The 14,639-nt window shown below is 35.9% G+C and overlaps 1 protein-coding gene across 1 annotated transcript in view; it reads left to right on the forward strand.

The window, feature by feature from the left end:
* Positions 1-12,044, forward strand: part of LOC133059608 (golgin subfamily A member 6-like protein 7) — a 61,543-nt gene extending 49,499 nt beyond the window's left edge. Inside the window, exons 5-15 of the mRNA XM_061146961.1 lie at positions 6,010-6,027; positions 6,145-6,165; positions 6,282-6,302; positions 6,555-6,575; positions 6,694-6,714; positions 6,968-6,988; positions 7,239-7,259; positions 7,472-7,492; positions 9,057-9,083; positions 9,591-9,617; positions 10,410-12,044. Of these exons, the coding sequence (XP_061002944.1) occupies positions 6,010-6,027; positions 6,145-6,165; positions 6,282-6,302; positions 6,555-6,575; positions 6,694-6,714; positions 6,968-6,988; positions 7,239-7,259; positions 7,472-7,492; positions 9,057-9,083; positions 9,591-9,595 (197 nt within the window). The 3' untranslated portion in view covers positions 9,596-9,617; positions 10,410-12,044. The remainder of the gene's footprint in view (positions 1-6,009; positions 6,028-6,144; positions 6,166-6,281; positions 6,303-6,554; positions 6,576-6,693; positions 6,715-6,967; positions 6,989-7,238; positions 7,260-7,471; positions 7,493-9,056; positions 9,084-9,590; positions 9,618-10,409) is intronic.
* Positions 12,045-14,639: the final 2,595 nt, after the last annotated feature.

Raw genomic sequence — 14,639 nt, forward strand, 5'->3', positions numbered from 1 at the left:
TTACTTTACAATATTGTATTGGTTCTGACATACGTTGACTTGAATCCACCATGGGTGTACATGTCTTCCCTATCCTGAACCCCTCTCCCATCTCCCACCCCATCCCATCCCTCTTGTTCATCAGAGTGCACCAGCCCCGAGCAGTGTATCATGCATCGAACCTGGACTGGTGATTTGTTTCACATATGATAATTTACATGTTTCAATGCCATTCTCCCATATCATCCCACCCTCACCCTCTCCCACAGAGTCCAAGAGACTCTTCAATACATCTATGTATATTTTGCTGTCTCGCATACAGGGTTATCATTACCATTTTCTAAATACCATACATATGCAATAGGAAACTGTATTGGTGTTTTTCTTTCTGGCTTACTTCACTCTGTATAATAGGCTACAGTTTCATCCACCTCATTAAAACTGATTCAAATGTAGTCTTTTTAATGGCGGACTAATATTCCATTGTGTATATGTACCACAGCTTTCTTACCCATTCGTCTGCTCTTGGACATCTAGGTTGTTTCCATGTCCTGGCTATTATAAACAGTTCAGTGATGAACATTGGGGTACATGTGTCTCTTTCAATTCTGGTTTCCTCATCGTGTATGCCCAGCAGCAGGATTGCTGGGTCATATGGCAGTTCTCTTTCTAGTTTTTTAAGGAATCTCCACACTGTTCTCCAGAGAGGCTGTATTAGTTTGCATTCCCACCAACAGTGTAAGAGGGTTCCCTTTTCTCCACAACTTCTCCAGCATTTATTGCTTGTAGACTTTTGGATAGCAGCCATCCTGACTGGCGTGTAATGGTACCTCATTGTGGTTTTGATTTGCATTTTTCTGATAATGATTGATGCTGTTGAGCATCTTTTCATGTGTTTGTTAGCCATCTGTATGTCTTCTTTGGAGAAATGTCTGTTTAATTCTTTGGCCCACTTTTTGATTGGGTCTTTTATTTTTTTGGAATTGAGCTGCAGGAGTTGCTTGTATATTTTTGAGGTTAATTCTTTGTCCATTGCTTCATTTGCTATTATTTTCTCCCATTCTGAAGGCTGTCTTTTCACCTTGCTTATAGTTTTCTTTGTTGTGCAGAAGCTTTTAAGTTTAATTGGGTCCCATTTGTTTATTTTTGCATTTATTTCCAATATTCTGGGAGGTGGGTCATAGAGGATCCTGCTGTGGTTTATGTCGGAGAGTGTCTTACCTATGTTCTCCTCTAGCAGTTTTATAGTTTCTGGCCTTACATTTAGATCTTTAATCCATTTTGAGTTTATTTTTGTGTATGGTGTTACAAAGTGTTCTAGTTTCATTCTTTTACAAGTGGTTGATTGGTTTTCCCAGGACCACTTGTAAAAGAAATTGTCTTTTCTCCATTGTATATTCATGCCTCCTTTGTCAAAATAAGGTGTTTGTAGGTGTGTGGATTTATCTCTGGGCTTTCTATTTTGTTCCATTGATCTATATTTCTGTCTTTGTGCCAGGACCACACTGTCTTGATGACTGTGGCTTTGTAGTACAATCTGAAGTCGGGCAGGTTGATTCTTCCAGTTCCATTCTTCTTTCTCAGGATTACTTTGGCTATTCAAGGTTTTTTGTATTTCCATACAAATTGTGAAATTATTTGTTCTAGTTCTCAAGAATACCATTGGTAGCTTGATAGGGATTGTGTTGAATCTATAGATTGCTTTGGGTAGTATACTCATTTTCACTATATTGATTCTTCCGATCCATGAACACGGTATATGTCTCCATCTATTTGTGTCCTCTTTGATTTCTTTCATCAGTGTTTTACAGTTCTCTATATATAGGTCTTTTGTTTCTTTATGTGGATTTATTCCCAAGTATTTTATTCTTTTCGTTGCAATGGTGAATGGAATTGCTTCCTTAATTTCTCTTTCTGTTTTCTCATTATTGTTGTATAGGAAAGCAAGAGATTTCTGTGTGTTAATTTTATATCCTGCAACTTTACTGTATTCATTGATTAGGTCTAGTAATTTTCTGGTGAAGTCTTTAGGGTTTTTTATGTAGAGGATCATGTCATCTGCAAACAGTGAGAGTTTTACTTCTTTTCCAGTCTGGATTCCTTTTATTTCTTTTTCTGCTCTGATTGCTGTGGCCAAAACTTCCAAAACTATATTGAATAGTAGTGGTGACAGTGGGCACCCTTGTCTTTCTCCTGACTTTAGGGGAAATGCTTTCAATATTTCACCATTGAGGATAATTTTTGCTGAGGGTTTGTCATATATAGCTTTTATAATATTGAGGTATGTTCCTTCTATTGCTGCTTTCTGGACGGATTTTAGCATAAATGGATGTTGAATTTTGTCAAAGACCTTCTCTGCATCTATTGAGATAATCATATGGCTTTTATTTTTCAGTTTGTTAATGTGGTGTATCACACTGATTGATTTGCAGATATTGAAGAATCCTTGCATCCCTGGGATAAAGCTCACTTGGTCATGATGTATGATCTTTTCAATATGTTGTTGGATTCTGTTTGCTAGAATTTGGTTAAGGATTTTTGCATCTCTGTTCATCAGTGATATTGGCCTATAGTTTTCTTTTTTTGTGGAATCTTTTCAGGTTTTGGTATTAAGGTGATGGTGGACTCATAGAATGAGTTTGGAAGTTTACCTTCCTCTGCAATTATCTGGAAGAGTTTCAGTAGGATAGGTATTAGTTCTTCTCGAAATTTTTAGTAGAATTCAGCTCTGAAGCTGTCTGGTTCTGGGCTTTTGTTTGTTGGAAGGTTTCTGATTACAGTTTCAATTTCCGTGCTTGTGATGTGTCTGTTGAGATTTTCTATTTCTTCTTGGTTCAATTTTGGAAAGTTGTACTTTTCGAAGAATTTGTTCATTTCTTCCAAGTTGTCCATTTTATTTGCATATAGTTGCTGATAATAGTATCTTCTGATCCTTTGCATTTCTGTGTTGTCTCTTGTGATCTCTCCATTTTCATTTCTAATTTTGTTGATTTGATTCTTCTCCCTTTGTTTCTTGATGAGTCTGGCTAATGGCTTGTCAATTTTATTTACCTTCTCAAAGAACCAGGTTTTGGTTTTGTTGATTTTTGCTATGGTCTCTTTTGCTTCTTTTGCATTTATTTCTGCCCTAATTTTAAAGATTTCTTTCCTTCTACTAACCCCGGGGTTCTTCATTTCTTCCTTTTCCTGTTGCTTTGGGTGTAGAGTTAGGTTATTTATTTGACTTTTTTCTTGTTTCTTGAGGTAAGCCTTTATAGCTATGAACCTCCCCCTTAGCACTGCTTTTATAGTGTCCCATAGGTTTGGGGTTGTGTTTTCATTTTCATTCATTTCTATGCATATTTTGATTCCTTTTTTAATTTCTTCTATGATTTGTTGGTTATTCAGCAATGTGTTGTTCAGCCTCCATATGTTGCAATTTTTAATAGTTTTTCTTCTGTAATTGACATCTAATCTTACTGTATTGTGGTCAGAAAAGATACTTAGAATGATTTCAATTTTTTTGAATTTATCTAGATTAGATTTATGACCCAGGGTGTGATCTATCCTGGAGACGGTTCCGTGTGCGCTTGAGAAAAAGGTGAAATTCATTGTTTTGGGGTGAAATGTCCTATAGATATCAATTAGGTCTAACTGGTATACTGTATCATTTCAAATTTGTGTTTCCTTGTTAATTGTTTACTTGATCTATCCATAGGTGTGAGTTGAGTATTAAAAATTCCCACTACTATTGTGTTATTATTAATTTCCCCTTTCATACTTGTTAGCATTTGTCTTACATATTGTTGTGCTCCTATTTTGGGTGCATGTATATTTATGATTCTTATATCTTCTTCTTGGTTTGATCCTTTGATCATGATGTAGTGTCCTTCTTTGTCTCTTTTCACAGCGTTTGTTTTAAAGTCTATTTTATCTGATATGAGTATTGCTACTCCTGCTTTCTTTTGGTCTCTATTTGGTCTCCATATATTTTTCCAGCCCTTCACTTTCAGTCTGTATGCATCCCTTGTTTTGAGGTGGGTCTCTTGTAGACAACATATATACGGGTCTTGCTTTTGTATCCATTCAGCCAGTCTTTGTATTTTGGTTGGGACATTCAACCCATTTACATTTAAGGTAATTATTGATCAGTATGATCCTGTTGCCATTTTCTTTATTGTTTTGGGGTTTGAGTTTATACACCTTTTCAGTGTTTCCTGTCTAGAGAAGATCCTTTAGCATCTGTTGGATAGCTGGTTTCGTGGTGCTGAATTCTGTCAGCTTTTGCTTGTCTGTAAAGCTTTTTATTTCTCCTCCATATTTGAATGTGATCCTTGCTGGATACAGTAATCTATGCTGTAGGTTATTTTCCTTCATCACTTTAAGTATGTCCTGCCATTCCCTTCTGGCCTGAAGAGTTTCTGTTGAAACATCAGCTGTTATCCTTATGGGCATCCCCTTGTGTGTTATTTGTTGTTTCTCCCTTGCTGCTTTTAATGTTTGTTCTTTGTGTTTGATCTTTGTTAATTTGATTAATATATATCTTGGAGTGTTTCACCTTGGGTTTATCCTGTTTGGGACTCTCTGGGTTTCTTGAACTTGGGTGATTATTTCCTTCCCCATTTTAGGGAAGTTTTCAACTATTATCTCCTCAAGTATTTTCTCATGGTCTCTTTTTGTTCTCTACTAGCACTCCTATGATTGTAATGTTGGGGCATTTAACATTGTCCCAGAGGTATCTGAGGTGGTCCTCATTTCTTTTAATTCTTTTTTCTTTTTCCCTCTCTGTTTCACTTATTTCTACCATTCTGTCTTCTACCTCACTTATCCTATCTTCTGCCTCCATTATTCTACTGTAGATTCCCTCCAGAATGTTTTTTATCTCATTTATTGCATTATTCATTATATATTGACTCTTTTTTATTTCATCTAGGTCTTTGTTAAACCTTTCCTGCATCTTCTCAATCCTTGTCTCCAGGCTATATATCTGTAACTCCAATTTCCTTTCAAGATTTTGGATCATTTTCACTATCATTATTTGGAATTCTTTATCAGGTAGAGTCCCTATCTCTTCCTCTTTTGTTTGGTTTGGTGAGCATGTATCCTGTTCCTTTACATGCTGGGTATTTCTCTGCCTTTTCATCTTGTTTATATTGCTGTGTTTGGGGTGGCCTTTCTGTATTCTGGCAGTTGGTGGTTCTTCTTTTTTGTGGAGGTTCCCTGCTGTGGGTGGGGTTGGACAGGTGACTTGTGAAGGTTTTCTGGTTAGGGAAGCTTGTGTCGGTGTTCTGGTGGGTGGACCTGGGTTTCTTCTCTCTGGAGTGCAATGAAGTGTCCAGTAATAAGTTTTGAGATGTCATGGAGTTCAGGTGAAGGGGAGAAGTATGTTTTCGGTTCCTTTGTTGGTCACCAAACCAAAATTTTTTACTGAAAAACAAATGCACAAGCTAAAAGTTTCAAGCTATGTTTTATCTGGGGACCTTACTCAGGACTACAACCTGGGAGACAGGATCTCAGAGAGTTCTGAGGAACTCTTCCAGAGAGGTAAGAAAGGATTCAAGATATCTTGGAGTTTTTACTGGGGTGAACTGTAATAGGAACACATCAAGATTATCTCTGAGAATAATTTTAAAAAAGAAACAAAACAGGCATCTCAAGTTCATGATGTTAATGCCTTTCTATGTCTGGTAAGATACAAGTGTCTGGGCTCACTGAAATTATTCCTTTGATGTGCATCATAAATACTGGGCCAGTATACTGTTTTTCTCCATTCTGAATCTCCTCTTGGGTTCTGATGGCTTCATGGTGAGCAATATTCTTTGCATACCAAAATATCAGGTAAGATTTTTTTCTCTGCAAGAACAAATCTTCCATTCTTCCCAAGATAAAAATATTGTGTCCTTGGTATTTTTCAGGACTTTTTGTTTCTTTGGTTTTTTTTCTGATTACATACATCTTATCTATTCACTGATCAGGGGAATTTTAATTCCACTTTCATAAATTATACTTTTTCTTTGAAATTTACATGAGTTTTTCCATTATATTTTTCAGAACTCAGGAAAGAAAATGGTAAGTTTTATCACTTTTTTTTAAAAGATTCATTTCCTAGATATATTTTCCTCTTATTTTATTTTCTGTATTGCCTTTCCTTGAAATTTACAAGAGTTTTTCCATTGTATGCTTCAGAACAACTCAGGAAGGGAATTGGTAAGTTTTATGACTTTTTTAATAAGATTTATTTCCTAGATATATTTTTCCTTTTATTTTATTTTCTGTATTGGTTTTCCTTGAATTGACATGAGATTTTCCATTATATTTCTCAGAACAATTCACAAAAGAAAAAGGTAAGTTTTATGAAATTTTAAAAAAGATTTATTTCCTAGATATATTTTTGCTCTTATTTTATACTCTGTATCGGTTTTCTTTGAAACTTACATAAGTTTTTCCATTATAATTTCAAAACAATTCACAAAAGAATATGGTAAGTTTTATGATTTTTTTATAAAGATTTATTTCCTAGATATATGTTTGCTCTTATTTTATTCTCTATGTTAGTTTTCCTTGAAATTGGCATGATTTTTCCATTATTTTTTCAGAACAACTCACGAGAGAAAATGGTAAGATTTATGATTTTTTAAAAAAGATTTACTTCTTAGATTAATTTTTTCCACTTATTTTATATCCCATTTTGGTTTTCCTTGAAATTGATGTGAGTTTTTCCATTATATTTTTCAGCACAACTCATGAGAGAAAATGGTAAGTTTTATGACTCTTTTTAAGAGATTTATTTCCTAGATGTATTTCTCCTCTCATTTTATTTTCAATATTGGTTTTCCTTGAAATGGACATGCATTTTTCCATTATATTTTCCAGAACGATTCACAAAAGAAAATGGTCAATTTATGACTCTCTTTAAAAGATTTATTTACTAGTGATTTTTTCCCCATGTTTTAAATTCTGTTTTGTTTTTCCTTGAAATTGACATGAGTTTTTCCATTATATTTTTCAGAACAACTCAAGAAAAAAAATGGTAAGTTTTATGGCATTTTTCAAAAATGTATTTCCTAGATATATTTCTCCTCTTATTTTATTTTGTATATAAGTTTTCTTTGAAATTGACATGATTTTTCCATTATTTTCTCAGAGCAACTCACAGGAGAAAATGTTAAGTTTTATGACTCTTTAAAAGAATTATTTCCTAGATATATTTCTCCTTTTATTTTATTTTCTATATTGGTTTTCCTTGAAATTGACATGAGTGTTTCCATTATATTTTCCAGAACAATGCACCAAGGAAAATGGTACGTTTCATGACTTCGGGATTGGGAATACATGTAAATCCATGGCTGATTCATATCAATGTATGACAAAACCCACTGGAAAAAAAAATATATAATAATAATAAAAATAAATTAAAAAAAATATTTATTCCTAGATATATTTTTCCTCTTATTTTATATTCTGTATTGTTTTTCCTTGAAATTTACATGAGCTTTTCCATTATATGTTTCAGAACAACTCAAGAGGGAAATTGGTAAGTTTTATGACTTTTTAAAATAGATTTATTTTCTAGATATATTTTTCCTCTTGTGACATTCACCACTTACACACCGCCGCTTTCCTTTGCCTTCTTGTGAATTTCGCATTACCTTCTCCAGTTTCTTTTTGTCTTCATGAACTCATCCTATATTAAGTATCTTAATTCCCTCCTCTAGCTTTTATTCTTTCCTTTTTATTTCATCTTCCTGGTGATTACCATGGAAGGAAAGTTATGACCATCCTGGATAGCATATTTAAAAGCATAGACATTACTTTGCCAACAAAAGTCCGCCTAGTCAAGGCTGTGGTATTTCCAGTGGTCATGTATGGATGTGAGTGTTGGACTGTGAAGAAAGCTGAGTGCCGAAGAATTGATGCTTTGAACTGTGGTGTTGGAGAAGACTCTTGAGAGTCCCTTGGACTGAAGGAGATCCAACCAGTCCATCCTATAGGAGATCAGTCCTGGGTATTCATTGGAAGGACTGATGTTGAAGCTGAAACTCCAATACTTTGGCCACCTCATGCGAAGAGTTGACTCACTGGAAAAGATCCTAATGCTGCGACAGATTGGCGGCAGGAGGAGAAGGGTATGACAGAGGATGAGATGGCTGGATGGCATCACCGACTGGATGGACATGGGTTTGGGTTGACTCCTGGAGTTGGTGATGGACAGGGAGGCCTGGCATGCTGCAATTCATGGAGTCGCAAAGAGTCGGACATGACTGAGCGACTGAAATGAACTGAACTAAGGTTTTATTCTTTCCTTTTTACCTTATGTTCCTGGAGATTACCATGACTTCATTATAAGGTTGATGGGAAAAAAAAAAAAAAATGGTATGATCAAAGGATTAGGCTAAAAAGAATGTGGTTATTTCCATTCAATAGAAAGCTTATTTTAACTTCAGTTTTTTCTCATGTGCTCTGAGATGGAGTCCCCATATTTTATATATATTACATTCTTTCAAATTAAGAATAGTGTTCAGACTCCAAAGCTGCTGAATAAATTCCTCCTTTGTTGATCTTTCAAACACTTTGCATATACTAATATCAGGTAATCTTGATACACTTTGCTTGACCATAATCTCCAGTAATCTAAAGTATATAAATATTTTTACATGAATTTGCATCATTTTTTCTATCCAAGCAAAATTACTACTGTTTATTCTTTTTTATTTTAACTATTTAATAGCTAGTTCAAAAATTTCTCTTCCTTCAGGGTCTTGAACATGCATTTTTCAGTCACTCAAACAAACTTCATTGGTAATTTACATGTAAATTCTATGGCTATCTTCTAAAGTAATTCTACATTATTTTTAGTAACCCACTACAAGAATTATTAAATCTTCATGCCCTTTCATATCTGATTATACTCTTCAAATTATAGTGAAGTTTCCAGATGGAATGAACTTCACACATTTCTTTCTTTGCTTTTGAAATGGACATTACTTAGCAAGTTTCAGACACAAATATTGAGTGATGTATGGTGTTACTTGCATCTTCTTTATGATGTTAAGAACATCTGTTTATATATACATGCATGATTTTGTATTTTCTTTCAGAGAAGAAGAAGGCTCAATTCAAGTCTGGTGAGTAATGATTATCTCTCAGACACCTTTACTGTTCTGTTTTTCTTAGGTTCTGCCCTTACCCTAGTGGGATAGAATGCAAAAATATTTTTTTAAAAAATGCTTAGTGTAAGCAAAACAGCACTGGAAGCATTATCTTTATAAATATCAATGCTTTCAAAAAATTCCCTCTGAAGTGAAGCAACTACTGATCACTCAGCATGTAATTCCTCTCCCTTTAGTTTGTTTGTTCCTTCCTACTGTCTATGCTCCTTCCTTCATGCTTCTATCCCTGCCACCTTTGTTTTTTCTCAATTTCTATCTACCCTTCACCTGATAATTTTATCACCATGTTTAAAAATTGGAATATGAGGATATAGGATAAAAAGAGAAAGTTCAAAGGATTCAGTAGAAGAAATAGAACAAAGACAAATATTTCTTATATTTGCTTTTAATATAGCAAAAAAGACAATGAAAGAAGACATGCAAGAACAAAACTTAAGTTTTTTCTATTTTGTTCTTTTGCAGCATGAAGGGAAATACCATTATATGCTGGTGAGCAACATGGACTCTGATGAAGAAAATTCTATTATCAAAGATATTTTAAATGAACACCTACTGTGTGCAAAATGCTTTGCTGAAAATTAAGGAAACTCCAAGGCTTTATTCCATGAATTCAGTAGATTACTCATTATTCTAACAGATAATAATGGGTTTAGAACATTACATTTTAATAGTTTTATTATTTATAGTTGCCTATAACATTGTGTTTTGAGTGAAGGTAGAATGGTTATCATCTACTAAAATCTGAAGAATCTAAAGTGAACAATAAGAAATTTTTTCAGGCCCATTATATCCTGTATTTCCTTTCAAACATCCTAAATAGATTACAAATATTTTTCCTATATGAGTTTTGAATGAGGAGAGCATAGCGTTGGCACAGGTCTTCAAGTCATACATAATTTAACATCTTGTAAAAAGAGGTTCAAGTATATAAAAAGAGGTTGGTTTTTCCTATCTTTTTTGGTTGCTGTTATTCTTCGATTAAGAAGTATTTTACCATAGTATTCTGGACAGACAGGAAGCTCTGTCTGTTAGATGGTGGATTCTTATGTTCATTTGCTTTTTGCAGATTGGAGGAAAGAAGAGTTCCAGACTGGTGAGTCTGTAATGATTCAAGACAGACCCAGCTCCTTGTGGGCTAGTCCCAGGGAAGATGGGGAGTTGGGTTGTGGTGGGGAGGTGAACTGGATCTTTCCAGGGCCAGAGGAGCCCTCATAGAAGGGAGACTCTTGCCTAAGCCTACTGAGACCCTCCCAGAAATCTGATGATCTCTTGTCTTTGCAGTAAATCTGACTCTGGATTCAGCCACTGCCCATCCTGCGCTCTTTCTGTCTGAAGAGGGGAGAAGAGTAACCTGGCAAGAACCATGTCAGGAACTTCCCAGCTGCTCACAGAGATTTGTCTCCCTTCCCTGTGTGCTTGGTCAGCTGCATGTCAGCTCAGGGAGATACTTCTGGGAGGTGGAGGTTCAGAACACACATTCCTGGGACCTGGGAGTTTGTAGGAATAATGTAGCAAGGAATGGGAGGGTCACAATGTCACCACAGAATGGTTTCTGGGCCATTAGGCTCTATGATGGGGTGTACTGGGGCCTCACATCCCCAGAAACTTCTCTTATTCTAAAAGAAAAACCCTGTAGGGTGGGAGTATTCCTGGATTATGAGGCTGGAGATGTATCTTTCTATAACATGACAGATGAATCCCACATATTCACATTTTCCAAACAAAAATTTTATGGTGTCCTAAGACCACTTTTTAGACTTTGGTCCTCTGACTCAGGTCCTCTGATCATTGTCCAGATGGAGGAGAACACAATGATGCTGTAATTCATATGCCTAACCTTCCACGATGATTATAATTCTTCCCACTAGACACAAATTTATACTTTTCTTCCTCCTTTACTGATTTATCCTAAGTTGAAGCTCTGATACACAGACTGATGGTTGTCTCCCATATTACTTCTCCCTTCTTCCTAAGTTATAGATCCCTCTTCTTCTCACTCTGCCTATGACAGCCTAGTACAAAGATTAGTATTCCTGGCATCCCCTGCTGAATGTGACTAAATTATGAGCAGTGCATTTTAAGATGAATTATGCTGTATGACTCTTTGGAAAAGACCCTGATCCTGGTAAAGATTGAGGGCAGAAGGAAAAGAAGTTGACAGAGGATGAAGCAGTTGGATGGCACCACCAATTCAATGGACATGAACTTGGGCAAACTCTGGTAGATGGTGAGGGACAAGGAAGCCTAGTGTGCTGTAGTCTGTGGGCTTGCAAAAAGTTGGACACGACTTGTCGACTAAACAACAACATTCAGTATGATCTCTGGAATGTGTTCTTAAAGGAAAACTATGTGATTTTCTTCTTTTCTCTATTTGAATGGCCAGAACGTGGCATGATGGATGGATCTCTAAGAACATCTCTGATCATGTAATATCATACAGACAGAAAAGAAGATACTAATAGAATAAATCTAGAGTTTTGACAGCTTTATGAGACTACTATATTCTCACTTTCTGAATTACTTCCAGTAAGAAACAAATTTTGTATCTTTAAATCATTTGTATGTTGTATTTTTGTCTATTGTGACTGAATCCAGTACTATCTCAAGCATGCTGCCTTTAAGGATGGTAGCAGATGACATCCACAGTTGAATATTCAGATGAAACAGAAGTGTAAAGTCCTGTACTTGCTTGCTCAGCTACTCCAGTGTGTCAGTCTCATTTAGGGTCTTTCAATTTCTCCTGAATCCTCAGCCCCTCTTGACTTTACTTCCTATCCTCTTCTTTGTGGGTACCATGGTTAATAATTTTAAGTATTATCTTAAGAGTGAGTAAAGATCCCTGGCCTCATTGCCCTTATATCACATGTACTTGAAAAAAAACTCCAAATATGGATAAATCTAATTACCCATCTCTCATACTGGCAGTTAAACATGCTATACAAATCCACACATGTGAGCAGACTGTTCCTCTTTACATGTGTGATTACCTATCACAACTTGGACACCAGCACTATCAAGTAATCCTCTCATTCATTAAAAAATCTACCTTCATTCAACTTCCAAATCTACTCCCACCTTATACTCAATGTATGACTGTGTTCTCACTATGAAAATTATTAATAACAATACTCAATTAGAAGACAATTACCTCATCTTTGCAATAATAAATGTAACAAATCTGAATCTCTACCTCTCCATTACTCCTCTCTCACTGTGTTATTAAGAGAAGTATTTCCCTTTCTTCACAGGGAACACCAACCCATCTTTATCTCCATTTATTCTGTACCGTGCTCTCTGGACTTCGATCTTGCAGTTGTTCCTCTCAGACTTTCCACAAGCTTTTTCCCACGAATCTTATGTTTTTCAAAATTTCCTCCACCTTAAAAATCAAAACAATACAATTTGCTACCAACTCTAGATCCTCCTTTATACTCTTCTATCTTTCATAAATTTCTCAAACTAATTATATAAAAACTGGATGTATTTCTCTGATTCCCATTTCCTTCTGAATATACTCTAGGTTATGTGTTAAGCTATATCTCCCTCACCACCTCTCTTAAATTCAAGTATTGAAAGCCCTAACGTCCAATCCCTCAGAATGTGACTTTGTTTGGAAATAAGGTCATTGCAGGTATGATTAAAGATGTGCATCCCTAATACAGTGAGACTGTTGACCTTAAAAAGGGGCAGGGGGGGGGGGCGGGGATTTAGACATCGACATAGGCACAAGGAGAATGCCATGTAAAGTTTGAAGTCTGATTCAACAGACAAGGAATGTCCAAGATTGCTAACAAAATATTAGCTGCTACGAGAGAAGCTTGAGAGAGATTCCTCCCCAGCACCTTCAGAAAAAGCACAGCCCTGCCACACTCTAGTATCACAATTCTTGCCCCCAGAACTGTGATATAATAAGCTTCAGTCATTTAAGGTAATCAATGTCTGATACTTTATTATAGTCTGTTAATAGTCCCAGTTAGCCAATGTACTCTTTTTTATTTTGTTTTGTTAAACACAATCGGATCATTTATTCTTTTAAAAAAATAATAACCCAATACTTGTTACAGAAACTCCAGAGAATTTCTGCCTTTATATAAACTTCGAGAAACAGTTGAAAACCAACATAGGAAAACAGTTCTAAATTCTACGACTGTAATGAATTTGTGTAAAGTACTTAATTCTATGATAATTATGTCTATATTTCAGTGTTCATACTTCCTCATGACTTAATACCCATTGTTTCATGTTAAAGCTATCAATATCCTTAATTCTTACTTTATAGATGAGTAAAGCAAGGCTTTGGTTATTTATATTGTTATCAGACTTTTAATATTCTCCAAAGTCACGCATTTACTAGACGTCAGAACTAGAACTAGAATCTTAGTCATTTAACTTCACAAATCCAAGGCAACTTTTGCTAAACAAACTCACTCTTTTCTTATTTATATAGACCAAAGCATCATGATACATATACTTCATGCTAAGGACCAGTTACAGGTTTATGATTAAAGAAGTAAAATCAACAGCAGTGTGACCAAAGAAAGTTATAGTAAATGTATGTATGCTATGCTCAGTTGCTTCAGTTGTGACCAACTCTTTGTGCCTCATGGACTGAAACCCACCAGTTTCCTCTGATCATGGATTTCTCCAGGAAAGAATACTGGAGTGGACTGCCATGACCTCCCCCAGGGGATCTTCCCAACCCAGGGATCAAACCAATGTCTCTTACATCTGCTCAATTCGCAAGTGGTTTCTTTACCACTAGCACCACCTGACAAGCCCACGTTATAGTTAAAAAGTGGATGTTAAGGCTCTTAGTTTAAATGACCACAAGCTATTCATTCTCAAAGTATGGTTCCAAGGAACATTAGTTCTGCGATAGCCTCTTGCTTAAATAAAGCTCTCAAACTCTTTTCTAATGTAAAAATTATAAAATTCTATAGGCTGCGGTATTTTCTAGAAAGTACTTCTAAATTATTCCAACCCTAAAAGTGAAGCAGTCAAAAGAAATGAATCTGCCAGCTTGCCCTGCCCTGTGGATTTCAGATTTGATAGTCCTCACAATAAGTAAACCAACTACCCTACCCCCTCATAATAAGTAAGCCATGGAAGCCAATTCTGACTCCATGATGCAACTGTTTCTTTGACTTACTTTCATTACTTTTATTATTATAATCATACAGAATGATTTGCCTCAGAATCCTGCCCCTCTATGCCTGACTGTAAAACTAAAGTGCCTTTGTTCAGAACCCTGTCCACCTGTGGATGGCCGGAAGGAAGATAATAACACATCCCATGCCTGAGGCTTGCCAATGGGGGCCAAGGAATTGGTGCTAAAAATAGAGGGAGGAATGTGGATACCCAAGGATGAAACACCAGATAAAACCAAGGAGGGTCTTGGAATGCAGGAACTGAAAAACCAGACCCTTATCATCCTGCCCTCCACCATGTTATAACAATTAACGGAGTTCAGGTCCTCCTGAGCAGTATAACCTGTCTCTCCTCCTACCCCAC

The sequence above is a fragment of the Dama dama genome, chromosome 7 (assembly GCF_033118175.1).
Source record: "Dama dama isolate Ldn47 chromosome 7, ASM3311817v1, whole genome shotgun sequence".
Taxonomy (NCBI): Eukaryota; Metazoa; Chordata; class Mammalia; order Artiodactyla; family Cervidae; genus Dama; species Dama dama.